Source organism: Furipterus horrens, unplaced genomic scaffold (genome assembly GCF_987537825.1).
Source record: "Furipterus horrens unplaced genomic scaffold, mFurHor1.1.pri manual_scaffold_3, whole genome shotgun sequence".
Taxonomy (NCBI): Eukaryota; Metazoa; Chordata; class Mammalia; order Chiroptera; family Furipteridae; genus Furipterus; species Furipterus horrens.
This window is the reverse complement of record NW_028327173.1, coordinates 21,492,933-21,517,596: the sequence shown is the minus strand read 5'-3', so window position 1 is coordinate 21,517,596 and position 24,664 is coordinate 21,492,933. Positions and strand designations below refer to the sequence as shown.

At 49.0% G+C, this 24,664-nt stretch overlaps 1 protein-coding gene across 1 annotated transcript; it reads right to left on the bottom strand.

Annotated features, from left to right (window-relative positions):
- Nucleotides 1–5,356: 5,356 nt before the first annotated feature.
- On the bottom strand, nt 5,357–23,387 carry ZSCAN20 (zinc finger and SCAN domain containing 20). The gene is made up of 8 exons (XM_090269063.1): nt 23,343–23,387; nt 17,038–17,564; nt 13,259–13,442; nt 12,762–12,838; nt 12,419–12,487; nt 10,186–10,915; nt 8,681–9,109; nt 5,357–8,108 (listed from the first exon to the last, which is right to left on the bottom strand). The coding sequence occupies exons 2-8, from the start codon at nt 17,452–17,454 to the stop codon at nt 6,850–6,852; spliced, it is 3,165 nt and encodes a 1,054-aa protein (XP_090125189.1). The 5' UTR covers nt 17,455–17,564; nt 23,343–23,387; the 3' UTR covers nt 5,357–6,849.
- Between the last annotated feature and the right edge of the window lie 1,277 nt (nt 23,388–24,664).

Genomic DNA, 24,664 nt, shown 5'->3' with positions numbered 1-24,664 from the left:
GAGGCTTCCCCCTGGGGTCCTGCATTATGGTACTTTCCTGAATTTGAAAGCAATTTTAAATTTTTTGAATTCAAATAAAATATAAATTTTTGCATTTGTTTTCTTATATGTTTATGTCTTATTTTTATGGCTAGGGACAAGTGTTTGTTGGGGAAGGGAGGAAAGACATATTTGAGACTAAAAGCCACCCACGGGAATATCTCTGTTAAACTGCTTGTGTTGCCTCTGGGATGTGTTGGGAATGCCCAGTGAAAATGATAGTGGATACAACATACACAAAAATTAACTCAAGGGATCAAATACCTAAACATGTCAAGCTCTGAAATCAGTCAATCTCTCTCTCTCCCCCAACCCACCCCAATTCACAATCAGAATGCAAGGATCGCAGAATCTAAAAGGCAAAGAGTTACCTGTATTCCATTTAACAAGGAAAAAGAGTCCAAGTTTATTAGAAAATTTCAACCTTGAGCTACAAAGTCTTCTGGATGTTACCTGAAGGGAATGGGTGAAGGAAGGAAGGGAGACGGTCTCCATAAAGACCCTCCACTTTCTCAGGCTCTGAGGCTGAACGGGGAGGCAAATGAGACAATTCAGAAAAGTTCAGCCCTCTGGGCACCTTCCTTTTCATCCATAACCATCCTTGCATTATTGGGGTCCCAGATGCCTCAGATTTCCTAGCACAGAGACCTGGGGGACATATCAAAGTGGAATGTATGGGGGTCAGCAGACCAAAGAGCCACCTGCTACTGGCAAAAGGCCGTGACGCACGGGTCATGTCCAACCAGCCACGTCTGAAGAGCCATAGAGAACAAGGAAAGGCAGGTGGCAATGCGACACCTGGGGCCCCGGCCTCCCAGCAGCCTCCCTGCGTCTCACTGACTTGCCTCCCCTTGTCCTCGGTGGTCTTGGTGTAACCAGGAAGACGCCAGAGAATCCAAAACAGGCTTTGGGGGGGTAGGGGAGGGAGCAATTTAATCAGTATAATTTAATTACCATGTCACTTCATCCCCAAACAGGATTTGACTGGCTTTAAGAGGCGTACGTAACGTTATAGGAAAAGAAGGGATAAGGAAGTGAGAGCAGAGCCAAACAAACGGAAGCCAGGGATGGGCGCGCAAATTGGAAACCACTGGCGCCTGGTCTGGTTTTAGAACCGGGCCTTCACTCTCTGAGCCCCCTGGTGGCCAAAATTTAATCCATTTGAGTTCCGCGGTCAGAAGCCAAAATCAATCACAAACGTCTCGCTTCCCTGTGTTTTCTCTTTCCCCCAGGATTTCGTGCGTGTGGCTTTCAGCCCAGCTGGCCCCACCGCCGCCGTCAATTTCTGGGAAACTTCAGGAGTGGCGTTGGGTGGGGTCCTCATATGTGGTCACGAATAAGGTACTGTCTGTAGATGTGCCTTCCTGCCCCGACCCCCCAGGTACAATTTGCAGGGAGGGTTTCAAAGAAGCTTCTCACCACCAACTCCAGGACACCACCTTGCCCACCTCCTGCTGGTCTGCTGCCTCTAAAATAAAACACACAGAAGCTGCTCTGGTCTAGGAATTCCCCAAACACTGAAGCTAAGCCGAGTTCTCCATGGAAGGAGGGAGGAGGGCCTCTCCCTTCTGTGTCACATGTCACCTGGCACCACAGCAGGGCTCCCCAAACCCCAGTGACTCTCAGGAGGGTTCCGTGACAATGGCTCTGTCAGCCCTTGCCTGTGGCCCGTCTCCTCCTTGGACTCAGATGAACCGCAGGGCGCATCCGGAACCAAAACCAGCCCTAGAGGTGGACTTGTTTTCTTACCCTTCCTTCCAGCAGCCTCGCCCTCCTCCACGTCTCCCTACAATGAGCACATCAAAAACAAATGCGACTCTAGGACTGAGTATTACGTCATGGCAGACACTATCAGAATCATGTTCATGTGCAAAGGGAATCACTAACTGCGAGGAGAAAATCAGCGTCTATGTGGGCCTCTCTTCTCCTTGTACAGCGAGTTTAGGCAGAATTTCCCATTGGAATCAGCCCTTGACTATTCTGATGCTCTTGACTTAACCAAGTGGCTCTTAGCAGAAAGCAGCTCAGCCTTGAGAAATGGGAAACTGGTGCACACGGAGGAGAAGAGCCTCTTAGGCCCCCTGCTTGTTCCTCCAAGCAGCACGGGATGGGGTCAGTGGGGCATGGGCTCCTTCTGGGCTCCTGACCCGGACAAGGTGGAAGATGCACCAGAAGGAAAGGTCATCTCTCGGCCGCAGCGCAGGGTGGTGGAAGGGATGGTGAGGGGAGAAGGAATGGGCCTGTACCCTCTAGAATGTGCATTTGGAAGAAATTCCAGGCTTGCCTAAAATCAGAGTGAGGGGCAATGGTGCAATCGGTATGCTAGTGGCGATACTGACGTGGGGGGTGCGGTGGAGAAACAGCCGGAGCCCTGCGGAAGACTAAATGTCTGTGACCCCAGGCTCCGAGGCCCAGCCTGGACCGCACCGCTCCCCGTAAACTCCCATGACCTCCCACAAAATGCAGCACCAGCCTCCATTGGCGGCTGTGGCAGAGGCTTCAGATTGGCGTTTGCTACTAAGAGGAGGGGACTAAGGGACAACCAAAGGGAGGATGGGACCAAAAACGAGGTGAGTGGATGTTTCACAGGACTGATTCTGACTGTAGGTACCAGCTCCATTCAGAAAAAGCCTTCCCCAGGCAACTGGATAACCGCAGCTGGAAAATGCCCTCAGAAGAGAGAGGTGTCTGAGGGAGAGTTTGTAGCAAGTCTGAATGTGTAAGGCTCACTGGGCTGTGTGAGAAAGTTTGTGAGTTCCTGCGTGTGTATATAAATACATGTGCCGAATGAGTGGCCGAGGATGGCAGCAGGGGAACATGGCAGCTGGAGGGGCCCAGGAGTCATCCAAGTAGGGCTGGCCAGCAGGTGACTAGGCCCCTTAGAAGGGCGCCCAGGACAGGAGACAGATCTGGAAGTCATCGGCATCCACAGTGGCAAGGACACAAATGGAACAGAGCGAAGAGAGCGATGGAGAAACGGGGCTAGGACAGAAGTCTGGAACACAGACGCAGGACAGCCTGGGTGATGGGAGACCACCTGTGATACCCACACCCCCTCTGGCCATCACTGCCATCATGACTCCAAAACTTCTGCACCCCTGTCCCCAAAGGGTGATGCTCTTCTCCACAAAGTGACTAATATAAACTTTTCTGCAGCCTGCAGGCCAAGAGCGATCCCCACTGGGGCATCTCAGAACAGAAGGGGCAGGGAGAACCCAGGGACCCAGACTGCTACATTTTCCAGCATGGGAAGACCCCAGTTGCCTTACATGCCCTCGGGCAGGGGTACTTGGGAGACATTGAGGCCAAGGCAGCCACATCCATGAGTCCAGCAGCCAGGACCAAAGCCTAAGAAAAACTGGGTGTCGGTCTAAAGCACCGGTCCCTGGCCCAGCTCTGGGTCCACCACCTGCTGAGGAGTCTATGGAATGAGCCCATTCACAGAGGGCCTCTTAGTCACCTCCAAGGAGCCGATGCCTGTCTTGGGGTGGAGGGAACAGAACTGAGTAAGGGGATGCAGCTCACATGAGACACCCTCCCGAGGGCAGGCACTGCCTTGGTCTGCAGTGACTAGGGTCTGGCCTGTGAGCACACAGGCTAGAAACTGCCCACGCCCTCTGCATCTGGAGTCCACTTCCCACGAGCAGACGCATGTGAACAAAGCTCAGGACATGCAAAACCAGATTCTACTTTATTTGAGCAGCAGAGACCTGCTGGAGATGTCTGGGTGCCCTGGGAAAGGGGGTGGATCCCAAACACGGAAGCCACCTGAGAGAGACCCCTTCCAAAGGAAGTCAGGTACACAGGGAAGGTCCGCCCTGGCCGTCTTCTCTCCTGACCCATGCCACCCTCGCTTTCATGGCTGAACCTACAATTAAGAATTACGTGAAAGGAGATAGGTAGTAAACATCCAAACTGTTCCCTGGAAACAAAGACACTGACACACTGCCAAGAGCAAGGGAACAGCCACAGTCGAGGGGGGAGGAGGCGACCATCTCGCTTCTACACACAGCTCAGCGTGGCTTCTGCCGCAAAGGCTCCGAAGACTCGAGGCTACACTGAGGGCTCAGGCGTCAGCAGCGACGGAGGCAGCATCGGAAGGTGGCAGGAGTGTGTGGCAGGAGGCGGCAGCGCAGTGGGCTTCTCTGCTATGAGGGGCACCTTCCTCTCCGCTTGGTGCTTCGCAAGCTCTGTCCTGGCCCCAACATTTCTGGGATCGAATATACTCCCTTTCTCGTGAGTCTACCATACATACCCAGGTAACTCCTATCCCCTGCTCTGGCTTCAGGCCCAGATAGCCAAGTGTCTACTGCACACTGCTACACCCATGCCCCCAGGGCTCCCCAACTTCAAAATGTCACAGACCAAACTTACAATCTCCTGCCTCCCGTCCCATCTCTATCTCCTTGTGTTCCCCACTCTGAATGACAACTCTGCGCTGTCACCAAGGCCTTCTAGTTTTCCTGTGCTGTCAACTGTGCCTCAGAAACCCCCCTAAACCCATCTTCTCAGATCCAGCCACTCCCTAGTTCAGACCCTCCCTTTAAACTGGAATATTGCACTGTCGTCCCAACAGATCGTCCTAATGGCAGCACACACAGGTTCTGTTCAGCTACTAGATTCTGGTGTCATCCTCTGACCACATCACCCTCAGCCTGGGGTCCAAGCTCCACTCAGACATGAGGGGCTCCGTGACCCTGACCCAGCACCTTCCCAGTCTCAGCTCCCACCACTCCCTTCCTCCATCTTACAGCCCAGTAGTGCTAAGAACTAAGGTCCTCACCCTCGCCTTGAATCTGCAGTATTTCACACCACCATGCTTCCCCCGAACTCCCAGCCCCTCCTTTGGGACCTTCCTCTCAGCTTAAACAGTTGGTTCCGTTTCACGCTACTACTGCAGTCTGACATCTGCTGGCTCCAGTCCAGGGCTCACCCACAGCCCTGCCCTCAGAGATAATGTAAGCCAAGAAAGGGACTCCAGGAAGGAGCTGACGGGCAGTGATCCCAAGCTAAGGGGTGCCTGGGAAGCCGGGGATGGGGTAAAGGAGTGATCTCCACAGAATGGGAGTGCAAATCTCTCCACTGACTTCCTCTCACGAGAATAAAAGTTCCACTCTTTGAGGTCCCATCACACCCACTACCTGACAGGTCCTCCCCGAGTCCATGAAATAGCCAGGGCATGAATGGCATTCCAATGTCATAGGTGGATGTCAGGAGAGGGATTTTCCTTTAAAGTCCAATGGAAACCAAAGTCCTTGATCAACATTTTCTAAACCCTCCTAAAGAGAAACACCAAAGGCCAAACTGCTGGAAGGCCAAAAACCACCCTGTGTGAGTGAACCTTTCGGAGTTAGCCTGTCCGTGTGGGAGGCTGGCCCTAGCAGCCAACATTAGAAAGCATGGAGTAGGCCTGGGACAGGACAGCTCAGGAAGCCCTCTTGTACTCAAAGTCCCCTCAGTAGCGAGCCACGCACACACCCACTCCCGCCACCTCCCTTCCGCCTCCGTCTGGGCCCGGGGGTCGGAAACAAAGCTTCGGCCGTGCCAAGAGGGAAACAGCCAGGGGCACAAAGACACAGGGATGAGTAAACACAAGTGAGGAAGACCATGCTTCTCTAAGGTCTAACTTAACAATTTATCCAAAGGTAACAAGAAGGAGGACTGACTCGCTCAGGGGAGGGACATTCTTAAAGCCCCCGTCCCCAGCCAAAGCACTAGCTCATCAGAAGAAACATCGCTGTGGCTACGTTTCCCAGTCTCAGCCCACCTGCATCTCTCACCCAGGTCATTGTACAGATGGAAATTCACATCAAGTGCGTTAGTAATCGGTCATCCTTGCTCAAAACACCCAGCCAGTTCTGAATATCCCTAGCCCTTGAATCTTTATAATTCATAAAGGAATTTTAATAGGCCATAGGGTCTACAAAGTGCTGTGAGATCCTGGCTCCTGAGTTACCTGCCCTAACATGAGGGGGACTCACTCTGGTGGTGAGGGTGCCGCAGGCTCCGGACAGGCAGATCTGGTTGAATCCTGCCTCTGCCGTTTTCAGATGTGTGACCCAAGCAAGTTACTCAAGTTTCCCAAGCCTAACTCTTCTCTTCTGGGAAATGGGGAGACTATTACTACCTACCTCCTGGGGCTGTCGTGAGGATTAAATGAGATTGTCTGTATAAAGTGGTTAGCACACACAGCCTGTTGAAGAGCAAACGCTCAACAAATGCTATTTTTGCTATTGTTGACCATGACTTAGTAACATGAGTAACATGTAACGGTCGTTCCTGCTTCCTGCTGAGCTCACGGCGGCCGGCTCCAGGCCGGATTCTCCATCACGCCCCTCCCTCGCCAGGCTCGGAGCTCTCCTCTGAGGACACGCCCCACTAAACACTGTCGTGCAGGAGAATGTGCAACGCGTGCTGGTGGGCGTGTGCACTGATGGGGCGTGTACACGCAGCCGGTGTGAAGGCACAGCGAGGTTCGGAATCGCTGCCCAGGACCAATGACCTGCCTCTAACCCCCGAAGTGATCAGTTTGGCTCAAACAGGGATAAAGCTCTTACACAAGAGCAAATATAAGGGTGGCCTGAGGACTGAGGGTAGATTTTTCACAGGTGAAAAATAAACTACACTTAAGAAAAAGTGCCTTCAAGTCTGGATCCTTAGCATCTGAATTCACTTCCAAATTACCTGGATTATACCAAGATAACTTCCCTGGGCGTACACAAACTGGGAATGTCTCTTTCTACCACACATTTTATAATGCTGGGAGAGTCAAACACACGTGGATCTTTTTTGCTGTGAGGGCGCTGTCTCCTACGACGCTTTCCCTCCTGCGTGGGTTCTCCGGTGGGCACTGAAGTGGGAGCTGTTGTTAAAGTCTTTGCCACACTCCAAGCACTTGTAAGGTTTTTCCCCGGTGTGGATTCTCTGGTGAATAATAAGACTAGAGCTCTGGTTGAAGCATTTCCCACACTCTCTGCACTTATAAGGCTTCTCTCCCGTGTGAATCCTCTGGTGAGTAATGAGATTTGACCGGTCACGGAAGAATTTCCCACACTCGAGGCATTTGTAGGGCTTCTCTCCCGTGTGCACCCTCTGGTGTGTGATGAGTTTAGAGCGTTCACTGAAGCACTTTCCACAGTCCGTACACTTATACGGCTTCTCCCCAGTGTGGGTTCGCTGGTGGTTAGCCAGCGTGGAGCTCTTACTGAAGCTTTTCCCACACTCGGCACATTCATATGGTTTCTCTCCCGTATGGATTCTTTGGTGGCTGATGAGGGCAGAGCTCTTGGAGAAGGTTCTTCCGCATTCGGAGCACTGATACAGTTTCTCCCGTGAGCTGGTGCCCTGCGGTCCAGGAGAATTCAAGTCCTTACTGGCACTTCGAGGTTGTTCAGGAGATGTCTTCTCTGTCAAGTTCCTCCAGTGAGCCCTAAAGCACTTGCTTTGGCCAAAGTTTTCCCCAGGCTCACCCCAGTGGTCAGGACTTCCTTCCAAGTGGATTCTCTGATGTTTCAGAAGGTTTGAGCTCTGGTTGAAGCTTTTCCAGCATTCCCCACATTTATAGGGCTTCACCCCTGTGTGGATTCTCTGGTGGGCAACAAGATTGGAGGAGTCACTAAAGCTTTTCCCACATTCGAGGCATGTGTAGGGCTTCTCTCCACTGTGGATTCTCTGGTGGGGATTGAGGTGGGAGCGGTCACTGAAGCTTTTCTCACATTTGAGGCCTTTGCAGGGCTTTTCACCCATGCGTGGCCGCTGGTGGGCGATGAAGTGGAAGGTCCGACTGAAGCCTCTCATGCGTGGGTCACACCTGTAGGGCTTCTCTGCAAGGTACAGACCTTGATGGTCAATAAGTTTTTCTAAGTCCTCTTCAGAAGAACATTCTTCCCACTGGCCCTGTGGTGGGCTTCCTGGGTGCTCTTCACCTGCATTTTCATTTTCACTGTCTCCCCCCAAACGGTGAGGGTAGCAGACAACTTCCGTAGTACACTTTGAGAATGCTCCAGGCAAATCCTCAAAAATATCCTGCTCTGAACTCTGGTCTTCATCCTCATGCCTCATCTCAAAACCTGAAAGAATGAACAGAAATGTAGTTTTTTTCACTCATTAATTAGTGTCTATTTAAATATCTGTACCTTATGCCTTGTGAATTTGGCTAACGTAAATTTGCATCTTACATTTTATACGGCACATCTTACAAATGTGACTCATATGAAATTGATCAAGTTTTGGCGTATACATGCATTTCTGACCTGCAAAGCTGAGGAACAGAGTCTGGGACCTGGTGATGCCACCAAAACAGCCAGCCCCAATGAAACAGCCAGCCAGTCAGCCTCCCTGGCCAACTCCCTTACCCCACTGTTTGATATTGAACACCACCTTCTTCTAGCCCCATCAGTACGTCCTATGTCACACGAGACTGAATAAACTCTTTAACTGCACAAAGGAGTCCCAGTAAAACCCAGACCTGACTGCTTGTCTCATTTAGGGGTTAGCTACACATAATCTGAGCAAGGTACGAATACTTTTCCTATTCAATTCCATTCTCTGCTTTAGTCCAGAGACCAGATAACGAGATCTGCCCCCTCACTCTGTCTACATACTTGCAGATTTTGTGGACATCCAATTACTCCATGCTTACCAGTGTCTGGGGTTTCAGGACGTGGCGTTGGAGACTTGATGGCACCTTCCTCTGCCATCTCATCCCAGGCCTCCTGGTCATCTGCCTCTGTACTGCTCCGCCCAGACATAGGGAGACCCGCTGCCTCCCTGATGGTCCCCATGGCTCTGACCATAGTCCGCGCCCTCACCAGTGAGTCCAGCTCCTCATAGAAGGGACAGGTCCCTGGTGGGTGGCTGCTCTTGGCTTTCCGGTAGCTTCGAAGGAGGTTTTTGAATCTGTAGCGACACTGCTCCAGTGTCCGCAGGAAGCCCTGTGCACACAATCGCTCTGCAATGGCCCGGTACACCTGGCTGTTCTGGTGACAGGTGCGAAGCTTTTCAGGAAACGGGGACTCACTGAGAATGGTCAGGAAGGCCTTGGTTTCTTCGTAGCCCCAGTGCACACCTGCTGTCAGGAGTGAAGAGTTTAGAATTGTGAGACTTAATGAGACTTGCTTAGGTCACCAGGGATCGGGGTCACCTGCCTTGTTAAATGCCTAGTACACAAGAACCTCAGAAATGGTCCAAGTACCTGGGGCACCAACAAAGAACATCCCCTTGCCTCTCAGGGCTATGCCAGAGCTTCCCTCCTCCCACGCCTTCTAAGAGATTCTACAAGAGGCTTGGCTAAAGGGAGGACTTAGGTGTTCTTATTATACTAGGTGACCACACTCCCCTGGCTTCAGCTGTCTGGTTCAGGAAGAGGCCTGTAATTGGGATACAAGAGACTCTCTATGTCCATTCAATACATGTTCTCTACTTACTCTCAAGAATTTTCCTTGTAACAAACATGGGAACTGAGAATCCCTAAAGACGTGAATGAAGTTCAAATAATTGCATTCGAGTCCAACTGAGGATGTCCTTTCCTCTTCTGTGGAAGGAGGAAAAGAAAGTGGCCTGTTCTCAGTTCCTCTGCAGGTACATGATGCAGCCAGGGAGGCAGCTTGGTGAGCGGAAACCTGCAGAAAAGGAGGTTGGAGCCCTGGGCCCCAACCCTGGCTCTGCCCCTGCTTCCCTCAGATCTTGAGATAGGACGCTTCCTCTCCCAGGCTTCAATGCTCCCACTTTTATAGCAACTTGGGTGTTTCCCAAACACCGATTTTTCAACTATATACTGTCATGATTTCTGCTCTATCTGTTAAATATTTCACTCAATTTCTTTCTTTCCTGAACCTGACGACCAGTGAAATCACAGTTGCTGTGTTCATACACATTAAAATTAACGGTTTACTCATGCAACACCTATGCTCATCCCCATATACACTCTGGGAATCTGAATTAGCTCTTTAAGGCCCTTTAGGATTTTAACTAATAGCTGTTCCTATAGCTAAGAAAATTTGTACAATGAGAACTGGTCACAGAAGAGAGTAGAAGTCTGAGGATGAAGAAGGAACGTAGTGCCTTACTCCAGCAGCATCAATCCAGACTTCCGTGCCCTGCACTGAGGGCTGGCATCTGGATCTGATTAAACACCTGTGTTCTTACCAATACGACTCTGGAATAGAGCCGGACCCCCTGGAACCGCGGGCCCCCGGGTGGACTCGCCAGTGGCCAGGTCATCATCGTTACCGTCCTCTGCTGCTTCCTCTGGCTCCCAACTCCCGTCCTCTTGCTCCTCCATCTCTGCATCACTATCCCCCAGCCTGGGGAGAACCACAGCTTCTCCTGGGCCATCTGTGGCTCTGATGGCCGTCCGAGCCCTCACCAGGGCCTCCAGCTCCTCGTAGAAGGGACAGGTCCCTGGTGGGTGGCTGCTCTTGGCTTTCCTGTAATTCCGTAGGAGGTTTTTGACCCTGTAGCGACACTGCTCCAGTGTCCGCAGGAAGCCCCGCGCCCTCAGCCGTTCTGCAATGGCCCGGTATATCTGGCGGTTCTGGTGACAAGTCCGGAGCTTTTCAGAGAAAGGGGACTCACTCAAAATTGCCAGGAAAGTCTTGGTCTCCTCATAGCCCCAATGCACACCTGACACCTTCATGTCCTCCATGTCCCACTGGCATTGTTCATCCCAGGCCTTTGAGTCCCTCCAGGCCAATGCTGGAGCTGGTTTTATCTGCTCGCTATCTGGGCCATAATCTGCAGTGTTCCTTCTTCCAGAATTTATAAGACTCGGATCCCAAAATTCTGGTCCTTGCTCTCGCTGGGAGATGATACTTGGTTTTGACACTGGAACTCCTATACAAAAAGAAATGACAGAAATGACTGGTTGAGTAGAGTGCTTGTCCAAAATGTCCCTGAAACATATTTCCCTGGGTGAGGCCAATGGGAAATTCCCATGCTAATCCCATCACATGTCTGGGGGATTAGCGAGGTAACCAGAGGTAACAGGAGCACTTCACCAGGAAGGCTCATAGACGTGTTTGCTTTGCTCATTTACTTTTTTGTTATTATGAAATACATCATACAAAAAGTCACAGTCATTGGTCCACAGATAGGCATTCGATTAAAACTGGCCCAATCAGAATGAATTCAGTGGTTGAAGGAAAGGTCTCTCTGCCTCTCTTGGGTGTGTGTGTGTGTGTGTGTGTGTGTGTGTTGGTGTGTGTGCATCGGGGGTGTGTGTGTGGTGTGAGTGCTCTCTTACTAGGAAACTTGTGGCTCTGCCTCTCTTGGGGTGTGTGTGTGTATGTATGTGTGTGTGTGTTGGTGTGTGTGCATCGGGGTGTGTATGTATGTGTGTGTGTGTGGTGTGAGTCCTCTATTACTAGGAAACTTGTGGCCCCAATTCCTATTGGCAACTATCCCTTGACTCTGACACACAATGGCTTTAATATAAAGCTGAGACTGAGAATGGCAGAGCAGAGAGAAAGGAAGAGCCTATGATGTTGCTGAGCCAATCTGTACTGTGGTTGGATCACACCCTCCTCCAATAATGTGAGAAAATACATTCTCTTATTTTTTACAACAGTTTGCTACATTTAAAGGACTGCTGTACTAACAGCTCCCAATTCTAACAAAATAGGAAGTCTTTAATTAAACAAATATTTGAAGAACACTAGAAAGAGTTTAGAGCTAAAAGAGGCCAAAAGATTAGTATTTTGCAAAGTTTGTTCCTTCGAATGCTATTTTCACCAGATATCACATGTAAAAGGGGGGGAGGTCACACTGTCAAGCAAGTAGCCAACAAGCTTCTAGTTCTTACCTTGCTGACATGAATGAGTTAGACCTACCACTGTCTCCTCTACTTTACCCGACTCACATGTCTAACTCCCAAGCTCCAACGGGAAGTAGTTCAATATTATTTGGCTTCTTCTGTATATGTGCCTACAGGAAAGGAGTCTGTGCTATCATATGGGCTTCAAGTACTTGGAGTGCTGTGATACGTGTTTCTCACTGTGGTTTAGTACATCAGTCTCGTGGGCTTAGTTCACTTAGTACACCCCTGAGAGATGGATCTTGTGTGGTGCTGAAGAGCCTGGATTTCGGCGACAGCAGGCAAGACCCAGCCCCTGCACCGTGGTTACTGCACGGAGGAAACGAAGGGAATGAGCCCCAAGAGGGCAGGCTCTTGGAAGCCAGCCTGCCAGCCTCCACCCAGGCTGACTCCATCCCTTGGACCACAGTGCTGGCTACAAAAGCTTGTCTTCTTCCTACGTTTGAAATTCCACAGACTTCACAGAGGCATGAATCTTAAGGGAATGATGAAACGCTCTTTGTGAAATGAGTGCACCGGAAACCCAACATCTTCTTCAGAGGTCACTAGTTCCTTACCCAGGGACACGCCACAGTTGTCTCCGAGGGTGTCCTTGTGAAACTCCTTCTCAGTGTGTTTGCCAGGGCCCAGAGCTTCCTGTGAGAGGGACAAAAGAAGGACCTCAATGTCACAGCCTGGGAACCCGACCGGGCCCCAGGACAGGTAATGGGAACACAGAGATACTGTGTGCGAGCCCAGCATCGTAAGGAGCAGCATGACCAAGGAGAGGCCCGGCGGACTCGGGGGCAGGGGCGCCCGCCAACACTCGTGCCCTGCGGCCTTTGCTGAGGGGGGCCAGGAAGGACTGGAGCAAAGGGGCACTGGCACAGGAGAAGCAATGACAGGAAAGGGAAAACAAAGAGCAGCTTACCTGGGACTCAGCTGTCACCTCCCAATCTCCAGAGCTCCCCAGCTTTGGGAGGGCGGGGACTCCGGGAGTGAGGACAGCTGAGGAGAAGAAAAAGTCTCTGAAACCCGAGCTCTGGCAGCCAGAGAACCACTCCCTGGGGGCCAGCTTTCCAAAAGCCCTGCTTGGGTAGGTCTGGCCAAGACTATCCCTCAGCCAGGGCAAACTTCCCTTTTCCTTCCCTTCGAGAGTATCCAGCGCCTATGCTGCCTCGAGTGATGTGCCACGTGTGAGATGCCAGCCCCAGCTCCCAGGGGCACCGGCTCGCCCCAGGCCTGGCGTGAACCCACTGCATGACTCAGCACAGAGGGGCACTTCATCTTCTTTTCCAATGCTTACTTGCCCTACTTCTCAGAATGCCCGTGAGACCCTATTCTATCCCTTGCCTTGAATTCAGGGCACCCCTCCTTCCCAGCCCTCTCACCCTTCTTCCCTGATGTTCCGTGATTCCTGGTACTCACCACTCTCTTTTGAGGCCTGGGGCGCCATCTTGGTGTCCAGATGCTTGGGACGGTCAGAGCACAGGTTCCTCTCCCACTGCCTCTGGGACTGTCTCTCGGGCCAGCGACCCACTGAACGCAGCTGAAAGCTCTGAGATCCCTGCATTGCCTTTAAGGACCTGGTTTCTTCACGCAATTTCAGTTCCTATACACAGACGTCAAAATTCCCAATCATCAGTTCAATGAGAACAATTTTGGCAGGGTAGGACATGTTCTTTGGAGCACAACTATGACCCAGAGGTGAACAGGCTTTTCTTAAGACCCAAAGATGGCTCAAAGATGACAACAAAGCCATCAGACCAGCGTCAGTAACAGAACAGCATTTAAACCGCCAAATGTGTACTGTCTTGTTCAGCACAAGGAGGCTATACAAGTGTCTCAATGAGGTCACTACCGTTCAAAACATTTCTGTAGCCCTGACTGGTGTGGCTCAGTGGACTGAGTGCAGGCCTGCAAACTGAAAGGTCACAGGTTCGATTCCCACGTCAGGGCACATGCCTGGGTCGCAGGCCAGGTCCCCGGTTGGGGGAGTGCAAGAGGCAACCACACATTGATGTTTCTCTCCCTCTCTTTCTCCCTCCCTTCCCCTCTCTCTAAAAATAAATAAAATCTTTTTTTTAAGTTTATTCTAAAAGTAGATCATAAAGAGATGAATTAAGTAAAAATTTTATAACATTAAAAATAATCTCTAAGCATTGAAAACAGGCTGTTTAATTTTTAAGTTACCAAAAAGAAAAACGATAAGTTACCAGGTATGCATTGAAAAGCAAAGCATAAAAAAACAGATACAACTATAACTCTAAATATACTTACTCTAGGTATTCCCGCTGAAGGAAGAGAAAACTCAAAACTAAATATAAGAAAAAGGAGGCACAGCAATGGGGAAAGATGGGACAACTGGAATGGAGGACAACAATTTTTAAAAATGGGAAAAAGAAGAAAAGAAAAAAGAAAAAGGAGGGACAAAGAATTACAGATGGAATTTTAAAATGAAAAAGGGTTTCAGAAAGGCACATCTACTCTTAAAAAGGAAGGACAAGTAAAGGTAAAGGACTTTTAACTCCAGAGGAAAATGGAAGAGACAATTTTAATTTCAATGTAGAAGTTCAGGCAAAGCAGTACTGAGAGACATAGAGAATATATATAAAATAAAAGGGAATAATCAATTAAGAGATGGCATTACCCAATTCAGCATTATCAACCATAAAACTAATTTATCTCTCTCAGTCAGGTAAAAATTCAGAGAGAGGCCGAGATGCTATTTCATGGCCCTAAATCCCCAACAATATAACAATTCAGTTGCGTTATAGACACATCCACTTTTATAAATGTATTTCAATGTCTTCAATAGGTATTTTCAATACTCACATGGTTCAAAAATAGAAAATATACATAAAGGTATATTCAGGGAAAACACCCCAGCCCCACCTGTGTCCCCCATTCCTCCCCACAGGTAGGGACCCTTACTCTGCATCCTTTCAGAGTTTCTTTACATACAAGCAACTGTAAATACAGTACGTATTCCCTCACTTATCGCAGGTATTACGTTCTAGACACCCCCGTGATAGGTAAAAAATCTGCGAAGTAGGAATCGTACATTTATTTTAGTATTTATGTATATTTTAAGGCTTTATAAACCCTTCCCACACACTTATAAACCATTCCCACACACTTATAAACCATTCCCAGTCCCTTATTAACCTTTCCCACTCCCTTATTAACCTTTTCCACACTTTTATAAACACTACTTATGTTCTCAAACATATTCTACACTCTTAAACCTACAGGACTTTAACAACATACGTATACAATACTGCAAAATCCTGTGACATGGGAAAAAATCCGCGATAAATAATTAAGTATAATATGTTTCAAAATCCCGCACTACAGTGAGGCCGCGATAAGTGAGCCGCGACATAGAGAGGGACTGCTGTATATATATTCCTATTTCTTTCCCATTTTTACACAAAAGGTAACAATGTATCATTGCCAGCCCCGTGGGGATGTTTGTTGATAATGAAGGAGGCTGTGTAACTAAGTCACAAACCTTGCAATGTAAGATCACAAGTCACGACGTATGTGTCCGGGGGGGAAAAAAAAAACCTACTTATCCATTTGTTTTGACATGTGTGAGCAGTCAGGAGCAGGTGGGAAAGTTAAAAAATAGAAGTCACAGGAAAAAATATATTACAGAGAAGGCTTCATTACCTTTCCTTTTCCTTCAGTTTTCCCCTCACAGCGGATATAATCTGAAGATCTGTGGTAATGGTGCAACCCTCTCCTCTGACAGACGCAGAGTCATAACAGAGACCTTGATTTAAGTCAACTCGCATCTCTGGGCCTCAACTGCTTCCTGTTCCAGCCCTGAAGCCCTACTTCCATTTGCTGCTTCACTGCCACTTAAGACAAATAGCTGGTTTCTTTAAAAGACATAATACAGGACGGTGGGGTGGTATATTAAAATGAGCTATGTCCTCTCATATGTAGTTCTGTAACTTTAAATACTATGCCCTCTGTATCTTCAATCAGTTTGTAAAGGAATTCAAAAAGCAAAGCCACAGACCTAATCTTAATCGTTCTTCCCCTAATCTCACCTCTGTGTATTTTGTGACGTACAGAAACTCCCTGCCATTTGCAAGGGAAATGCTCTCAAAGCTCTGATTTCCCGCAACAACACGTGATTAAGTATAATATCGCAAGGATTCCTTTTCAACAAGCGGAACCAACAGGACGACGCGGAGATGGAGGCTCTGGGAGGCTGGCTCAGCCAAAGGGCTTGCTCGACAGACACCGGCTTCAAGGCAGGATTCACAGTTTGTGTCACAGCAAAATTATAAATTATATATCACGGCTCTTCCGGGTCGCTTGCAAATTCTTGAGACTGTGAGTTAAATCCACAATACTTCATTTCGATATAAATTTGGACAAGTTACTCACCTCTCTGAGTCTCTGTCCACCCATTTGAAAAATGGCGATGGGAACAGTACCTCCCTTTATCAGGTGGCTGGGTGGACTAGATAAGCAATACACACAGAAAGCTCAGAACAGTGTCTGACACACAGTGAGCGCTCAGTAAATGTCAGCTAATACTTCATTTGAGCCTCGTGACTCAGAGGTATTTTAATTCCTGTGGTTTCCAGATGAGGCATCTGTCGTGTAGTAGACAGAACAATGAACTTGGAACCTAAGGATCTGGGTTCCATTCTGACTGAGCTTGGTGAACCACCTGACTTTTAGAAACTTAGTTTAATCTATAAATTATGGAGACAGCAATACTATTTCTGTCTACCTACATTACTGCTATAAGCAACCAAAGAGACCACACATGTAAAAAGATTCTGTTAAGTATAAAACACAATACAAATCAACAGTACTGTGAATACAGTACTGGGAAGCAGTTTAGAGCAGTGGTTATGAATGCTGGCTTTGAAGTCCGACTACCTGAGTTCAAATCCTGGCTCTACCACCTTTGTGACCTTGAGCCAATTACCCATCTTTTCTCTGTCTCAGTTTCCTCACTGGTAAAACTAGGATAACAGTACCTATCTCATTAAACTGTTGCCAGGATTAAATTAGTTAATACACAGAAAGCACTTAGAACAATGTCTGTTACACAGTCATGCTCAATAAATGTAAGTTGCTCAATAACAACAATAATTATTATTTTGGCAATTATTAACCTAGTTACAGCCCCGCTGCCTTGCCTGGCCCACTTTCGGAGAACAGACTATTTGCCTCACCCGCTGTCCTGCAGCCCGGGCTTCTCGGTGCCAATCCTCCACCAGGGCCACCGCCTCCTCGCCACTCTCAGGGTGACGCGCCTGCACCCAGGCCTGGACCTCCCTGGGTAAGATAGTCAGGAATTGCTCCAGCACCAGCAGCTCCAGGATCTGCTCTTTGAGACGGATCTCTGGCCTCAACCAGCGACAGCAGAGCGCCCAGAGCTGGCTGAAGGCCTCATGGGGTCCAGATGCATCCCTGTACTGGAACTGCCTGAAGCGCTGGCGGGAGGCCTCAGGGCCAGGGACAGGGTCATGGTCCTTCTCCTGAGGTCTGGATTCTGATCTCCACGCATTCTCCTCCAGTTTCACAATCAGGAGTTCTTCAAGCTCTGGTCGGGGAGAGACCTGGGCCTGGGGTTCCAGGGCTACAGCCATGCTCCGTGCTGGACACCTCACTTCAGCTGGGCTGTCCTCATCCAACGTTGTCCTGCATCTACGGTGTGTCCTTCAGGGGGCTCCAGTGAGAGGAACTGCTTTCCAAGGCTCTGAATGCAGAAGGACAAAGGACAGTGAGCAGGAGGACCCAAGAGCCTCACCTCCCTCACTTCCCCCACACCCACCACCACCACTGCACGGGGTGGGGGTGCTAAGGATGCCCTTGTTCCATAAGCCAAGAAGCTAGGCTACGATCTGGCACCAACACCAGAGCCAGCACAGTGGAGGAAGAGCACAGTGTCAGACCCTCTGGGACACGCTAAACGCCTTACTCAGCCTGGCATCAGGCCGCCATTATCTGGTCCCAGCATAGCCTTTTCCCCTCTACACATGTCCAAAGTCTGACCTTCCCTCCAGTTGGGATCCAAACGTCACCCACGCGAGGAGGCCTTTCTTCCTGGGCCCTAAGGCTTTGGTCTTCCTTAAAGGTGCTCTCCTTGCAAAGTCCCTCTCTCACTCTGTACTCCCCCTTGGTCATCCTACTCATTTGGCAGTTTTCACCATCTCTATGACTCCCCGAAACTGCAACCAGGACCTCACTCCAGACCTCTAGACCCCAAAAGCCAGCCACCCACAAGACATTTCCACTTGACTGTCCCTTAGGAACCTCCAACACACTGGGTCAGAAACGGAATCCATCATTTTCTCCTGCAAGCCTGCCTCTTCTCTGGAGCTCTCCATCCATTAAAGGCACCGCCTCCCATGAACTTACCGGGGCCAGAGCCCTGGTCACCGCCTTTCCCCATGATCATCCACATCCAGTTCCTCACCAAGCCGGGTCCACTTGGACTTCTAACCATTTGCACCCCCAGTGCCACCACCTCGGTCCAGAGAGTCACCACGTTTATCACTCAATCAGCATCGTATCTCACTTGTCCCTGCCTCCATGCCTCTCCCCTCAGCCTAACAACCCGACGAGATCAAGACCTGACCACGTCACTCCCCTGCTAAGCACCCTTCGGTGACCCCCCTTTCCCTGAGGACCAAGTACAAACCTCACCCAAACCTCATTTCTCTGCCGTGCCCCACCCCCCCCACCCCCAGTCGGTGTTTCGGCTGCACAGCCTGCAGCCCCTGCCTCGTGCTGCCCCCGGAGCCCTGCCACACGTTAGGGCCTCCTTTGGGGACAGTCATTTCCCTTCCTTCACCTTGTTAGGTCCCAGCTTAAATTGTACTTTTTCAAGGTTCAGTCCTCAGCCACAAGCCCTCGTGCCAGCTTGTGTTCTATCGTTCCCAGATCACACTTGACAATTATCTACCCACTAGATCATAGGCTTCCTGGGGGACCGGGCCCCGTGCTCTGCACACACAGGAAGCACTCAATAAACTGTGAAATAATGGTCAGCTAATGATGGGCATATGTCATGAAGCAAGGAAGATAACTAAGCCTTCCTATGCAAACTAGATTTTAAAAAAAGTACCGTACTCATGCCAGAAGGAATTCTTTTCTCCTCTTTATTTCCATCATCGTGACCCTTGCCACTTTCTAGGTTATCAGACGGACGTGTGTACATATGTGTGTCCCTAGAGAGATCACAGCCTCGCTAAGGGCAAGGAATACAGCTTACTTTTCTTTTTTTCCTACCCGTTCCTCCCCACACCCACAATAAGCACTAAACATGGGAGGCTCTTGGTAAATGCTTGTTGACTGAACGTCCAGGGCTGCTATTTTTACACAATGAAGACTCCAACGACACTCACGCTGGGCTATCTGGAATAATGAGCTCTTTGTGTCATTTCCAGCGAAACTAGATGACATAAAAAATGCCTTCTCCAAGGAGGCTATCAGCTGCTTCCACGAGGGAATGATACAGCTGAATTGGGAATGGAGGGAGGGTGGTTATTTTGATTTCAGGCCATCTGACTGGACTGTCTAGAAATAAGGCAAAAGGATGATGAAAAACAGGCTAGGAACACAACTCAACCACCTGGCAATTTCCCACTTGTTCATCAGCTATCAGCTCAACAGTCACTTCCTCCGTTATGACTTCCCTGACATGCCCTGCCCCCATCCCCGCTCTCCAAGAATCGCCTCCTCAATCCTACATTCCCTAAGCAGCTGGCACATACCTCTCATACATATGTCATCCTGCATTACTGTAGTTACGTGTTCTTATACCTGACAGCCCCTCATTGGACTGCATTTCTAGGGCCAGTACTATATCTTACTCATTTCTGTATCCGCAGGGCCCATCCCAGTGTCTGATAAATAGCAGGACCTTTGGAAGTTTTGCTGCCCTTTATTAAAACAGTAGAGCTGGTACATTAAAAACCTAATGGGCTATAGAAGATCCATAATTTACATCACACTAAAGAATTAACCTTTCATGAAATTTCTTTTTTAACCACAGCCTTCATCACGCACTAGTCTCAACACATCTGTGTCACCCTCTCACACAAGGACGAATTCACCAGTCACCTACAGAATCCCGCCATGCACCCTGCACTGTACTGCAAGCTGGAGAGCCAGCGGTAACTAGGACAGTCTCTACCTTCATAAAAGTGACAGTCTAGTAAGAACCAGTCAGTGAGCAAAACTTGTACCCTGCAGAGAGAACACTACACACAAAATAGGCAGTTAGCAGTACCCCCAGGCGCAAAGCCCACAGTCTCAGACAACAGGTGTTTTCTTCTGGGAAGACTTGAAAGTCCCAGAGGTCGTCTTCAAATACAAATCTGAGGATTACTCTCTGACATATGAATAGCAGCCTATCCACAGAGGGAGGTCAACAGTCAGCCAACACCCGGGAGGCTTCACACAAGAGATGAGAGGGAAGAAATGGACAAGGGCATTCCTCAGTGCTGAGACTACCAGGACTCACTGGGTCCTCATTAGTGTTGAGCTGCCATACACTGGTCTGTAACTTACACATATTAAACTACATACAAGCAGCAGGAAGAGGAAGAAAGGACATGATGTAAACAGTGCACCAATTCCATTCACTGTGTCTATTCCAGAGTAGTGACGATGACACCCATGACTCTGCTGGTTCCTGGGCTGGTCGGAGTTCCCTCCAGCAACTCCTTCCACTGGCTGTGAGCAGATTCTTTCTACAGCATTGGTCCCTAAACACAAGCCAACTCTTTCATCTAGTGTTCACCCAAAAAAACCCAGCTGTGCTGGTCAGCTTATTGAAAGACAGTGTGTTGGTTTCTAAATGGCTCCTTACCAAAGGATTTTCAAGCTGACTATGATTTGTGGCTAAGTGTGATTATCACCTTCCATGCTGCCTTTAGAATATCATTATCCTGTGAGGTATGATTCCACTATATCTTTAATTTACATATAGGGAACTGAGCATCTGTGAAAAAGGTTCACTTAAGGTTTTACAGCTAGTAAGTGGTAGCGTCAGAATATAAGCCCAGATTCATTTTCTCCAGCCATTTCTTTTTTATCCACACCACACAGTCTCCTCTATGTCTGCCAGTCCTCCAAAGTCCTAAGAAGATAGTATGGAGAGTGGAAAGAACATTAAAGCAGGAGTGAGCAAATCAGGGTTCTAGTTCCACTCCTGCCACTTATCAGTGGCGTGACTGTACAGGTCATGTGGCTTCTGCAGCCTCTCCAGCCTGCAGCTTACAGCCCTACCCTGCTCACAGTTGCCTCAGGTTCCCCAATTAGTACGATGGGAGCAGAGCAAACGGAGAGGGAGACTAAAGTCAGTGGCTACAAATTTAAATGGCTAGAGTCCAGGCGACATAAACGAGTAAATGAGTGGAGTGGGGACTGTGGCTACTTACAGAGCATCAGAGGGACAATTGGCCCCGTGTCCACAGGCCTTCCAATTTTTGTAATTCAGAACTCTAGATTTTTTAATGTTGACAACCTACTCAAAATTGTTTCAACACCCTGAGGATTAAAGAAGCATGATGGGAGGCTTCTTCCAGCATGGGCTGTCACTTTGCCACCTTTCAGCTTTGTGATCTAAAAGGTCTCTTCCAATCTCCAGGAAGACCTAAAAGGGGTACAGATCCTCCTAAGTAGTGAGGATTGGTGTTGGCTGCTGTCAAAATCAAAAACCCTTTACAAACACAAGGAAGCTGAGAGGCATCCTGGCTCCTGCAGCAGTGAGTATGGATGTGAACATGAAGAACTCACCCAGTAAACAGTGGGATGGGAAGAGATCTGCCCCAGGCCCCTGGGAAAGGCCAAGACTAGTCTGTGATCTCCGAAGAGAAAAACACTGGGAGTTCCCAAAGGCTTTCAAGCTCATTTGGATGATGGTGGTCCAAGCTATTGCTTAAGCAGCCTGACCTCACACATGAGGACATAAACCAGGGAAGGCAAATAGGTTCCATTTAAAACACCAACTTCAATCAACTGTACTAAGGACTCTGAATCCCATGTGAATATGTGTTGTGACCAATTAGCTATGTCTGCCAGACAAAGGAAAAGAAAGTGGCAGCACACGTTCCATGTATTTGCCACCCCTGGGATAAACTCCAAAAGGCACTGAATTAGCTTCCAGCAAAAACAGCCTTAACAGCCAGAAGACTGCAACTCATGCCCCCAGAAATCCACCAGAAGTAACACCTTTCAAGCCTGGTATAGCAAAGGGCACCCTGGATGGTCTTTATTCACACGTTCATCAAGTATTTAGTAGGCAATGGGGAAACAGAGGTGACTCAGAAACTGTTCCGTCCTGGAGATGCTGATAGTCTAGTGGAAGAAACCAAAAAAATTAAAAAATTAAAAAATAAGGTCACAGATAACGATGACCAAAATGTGGAAAATGCAATAAAAGAGAGCTAGGGGTGGGTGAGAAGAAACTTTATCTGCTAAGGCAACTGAACAAAGTACCATTTGAGCTGGTTCTTGAAGAAAGAATAGTTCTTTTGGCAGAGACTGAGGAGGGGGAGAGTGTATTCTAAACAGCGAGAACAGCATATATAATAGTGGGAAACTCAACAGCCTCCTCAAGAAATGGGGACAACCTTGGGAGCCCTGGAGTGTGGGAGTAGACAAAGATTAGGCTGCAAAGTAGTTTATGAAGGATCCTGAATATCAGACTGAGGTGATTGGATTTAGTTCCATCAGTGGTGAGTGCCAATGAAGAAGGTTTTTAAAGCGGAAAGCATAATCAGATTGGGGGTTAAGCAGATCACACTAGCTACAACGTGTTTGTCCAGGCTGGGAGGTGAAAAGATGGAGGCTTCGGCAAAAACTCGACAAGGAAAGAGCAGAGTCAAGACACATTAAGGAAACTGAAAGATCTGAAGATCCTTAGATATGGAAGAATGCAAGAGACATCAGAGGGCCCCTGGGTCAAGCGGGCGATGGTGCCATTCACTTCCACCAGGCACGAGAAAAGAGGTGCAGGTTTAGGGCTGAGCACAATAGCCAGTCCCACCCACTGGGTTCCAGAAGTCACACCCCATTAGAGAAAGTGTAAGGGGTTATCAATTTAGATGCCTGTTCTAGGTGGGCATGTAGAGACTGGCATGCTGTTTTAAGGTTGAGCTTCAAACTCAGGCCCTCTTATTTTCACTTCTTGCCAGGGCCCCAGAACCCTCTCTCCTTCTCTCTGGGGTCTCCTGACCCTTCCATGATGCTCCCCCTTCTAGAACCTCTCTCGGTGTCCTCACCTGCAGACCTAAGAAGGTCCGCACTCCCAGAACGCTCTATTCCCTCCTCATCCCCAACCCCCTCTAGGACCCTTCCCATCTCCAGATGCTACATCCTCCGACCGCTCCTCACACTCCCCGAAACCCACAAAAGCTTCTTTCTCCCCTCTCACCTTCCCCGGTCCCCTGTGACACCACCACCTCCTAAGTCTCCAGCCCAGAGCCTGAGCCTCAGCTGCCCCCGCCCCGCCACCCAGACTCACCCACCGAGACACCCACTTCACAACGGAGCGGAAGTGCTCCAGGACTCGCGCAGGGAATGTTGGGATGCGGAGTCCAAACGCCGCTACCCAGAGGATGGACCGTCTGAGACTACAACTCCCAGAAGGCACCGCACGGAAGCCGGTGGGCGGTCTCCTCTGTTTACTGCTCTTAAGATGTAGTTAGCCAATAGATGTGTTACCTTCTCCCGGTCCCCAGCACCGGAACAAATCGGAACAGGTTCTAAACGTGAGGGCGGGGCCTGTTGCGATCCCAGGTCCTTTCCACAGGATCTGGGAAATGACACCGCCCAGTAGGCGGGCACTCAAACTATAGAGGTGGGGCCTGTTAAAGGGACTGAGCGAAAGCCATAGGCCCGAGAGAGATCAAAGCAGAAACAGTAAGAAGTAAGGAGGAAAACAAAGAAAAAGAAATAAGGAGAAAGGGTGGCTAGAAATGACCAGACTAGTAGGCAGAAGGGAGATGGACAATTGTAGGTTCAATTTCCAGCTCACAGTTAAGCTGAGTGACTTTGGAGCAATTGTGAACCTCACTTTCTTTACCTCTCTCGTTGGCAGCCGTCCGTCTCGAGAGACGATGGTGTAGCTTCTTAAGAGTCTATCTGCACCGCCGAGAATGGCTGTGCAGTCCAACTCGGGAGTGACACGGTATCTGTCTCCTCCCGTGTTGAATCGACATCTTGTGATGACGCTGGAGTGTCCTCTCCAGTGAAGCTGAAGCTACAGAGCCTGGGCAGGGTGATATGGAGGGTCTGCTGTTGCTCTAAAGCAAGGATAATAATAACATCCGAGTCTATAGGTTTTTGTGAGACTTCAATGAATAATACACCTAAAACGATGAGCGCAGGACCTGGGTCCTAAAAGTACAGGGAATGTTAGCTATTATTATGGAAATCAGTTAGTACAGAACTTGGCACTTCGTGTGTGTTGGAAGAATGTTAATCATTATTAGAATAATAACAATCTGAGTACTTTTAATATAAATGCAGTTGCTTTGTACTTTGGGGTATGAGCAATCTAATATGGGGCTGAGAATGTGGGTTTGTAGTCATGCATGGATCCAAATTCCAGTCTACTTCCTAGCTGTGTAGCCTTAAGCGAATTACTGCATCTCTTTTGTCTTTGGGTTTTTTCATCTTAAAAATGCAGGTAGTATAACAGAACCTACATTGCAGGTGTTGTGAAGATTAAACGAGATAATGCAAGTAAAGCATGGACTCTGGAGTCAAGCTGCTTGCGTCTGAAACTTATTTTCAAATGCAGGATGTAGGCCTTGCCACTCACTAGTTGCGAAACATTGGGCA

Coding starts and splice junctions, on each gene's coding strand:
- ZSCAN20 (XM_090269063.1), bottom strand. CDS start 17,454: ATGGCTGTAGCCCTGGAACCCCAGGCCCAGGTCTCTCCCCGACCAGAG. Junction 13,443..17,037: donor CCCGGGCTGCAGGACAGCGG/GTGAGGCAAATA, acceptor GTCTGTGTATAG/GAACTGAAATTGCGTGAAGA. Junction 10,916..12,418: donor CCCTCGGAGACAACTGTGGC/GTGTCCCTGGGT, acceptor ATTTTGGACAAG/CACTCTACTCAACCAGTCAT.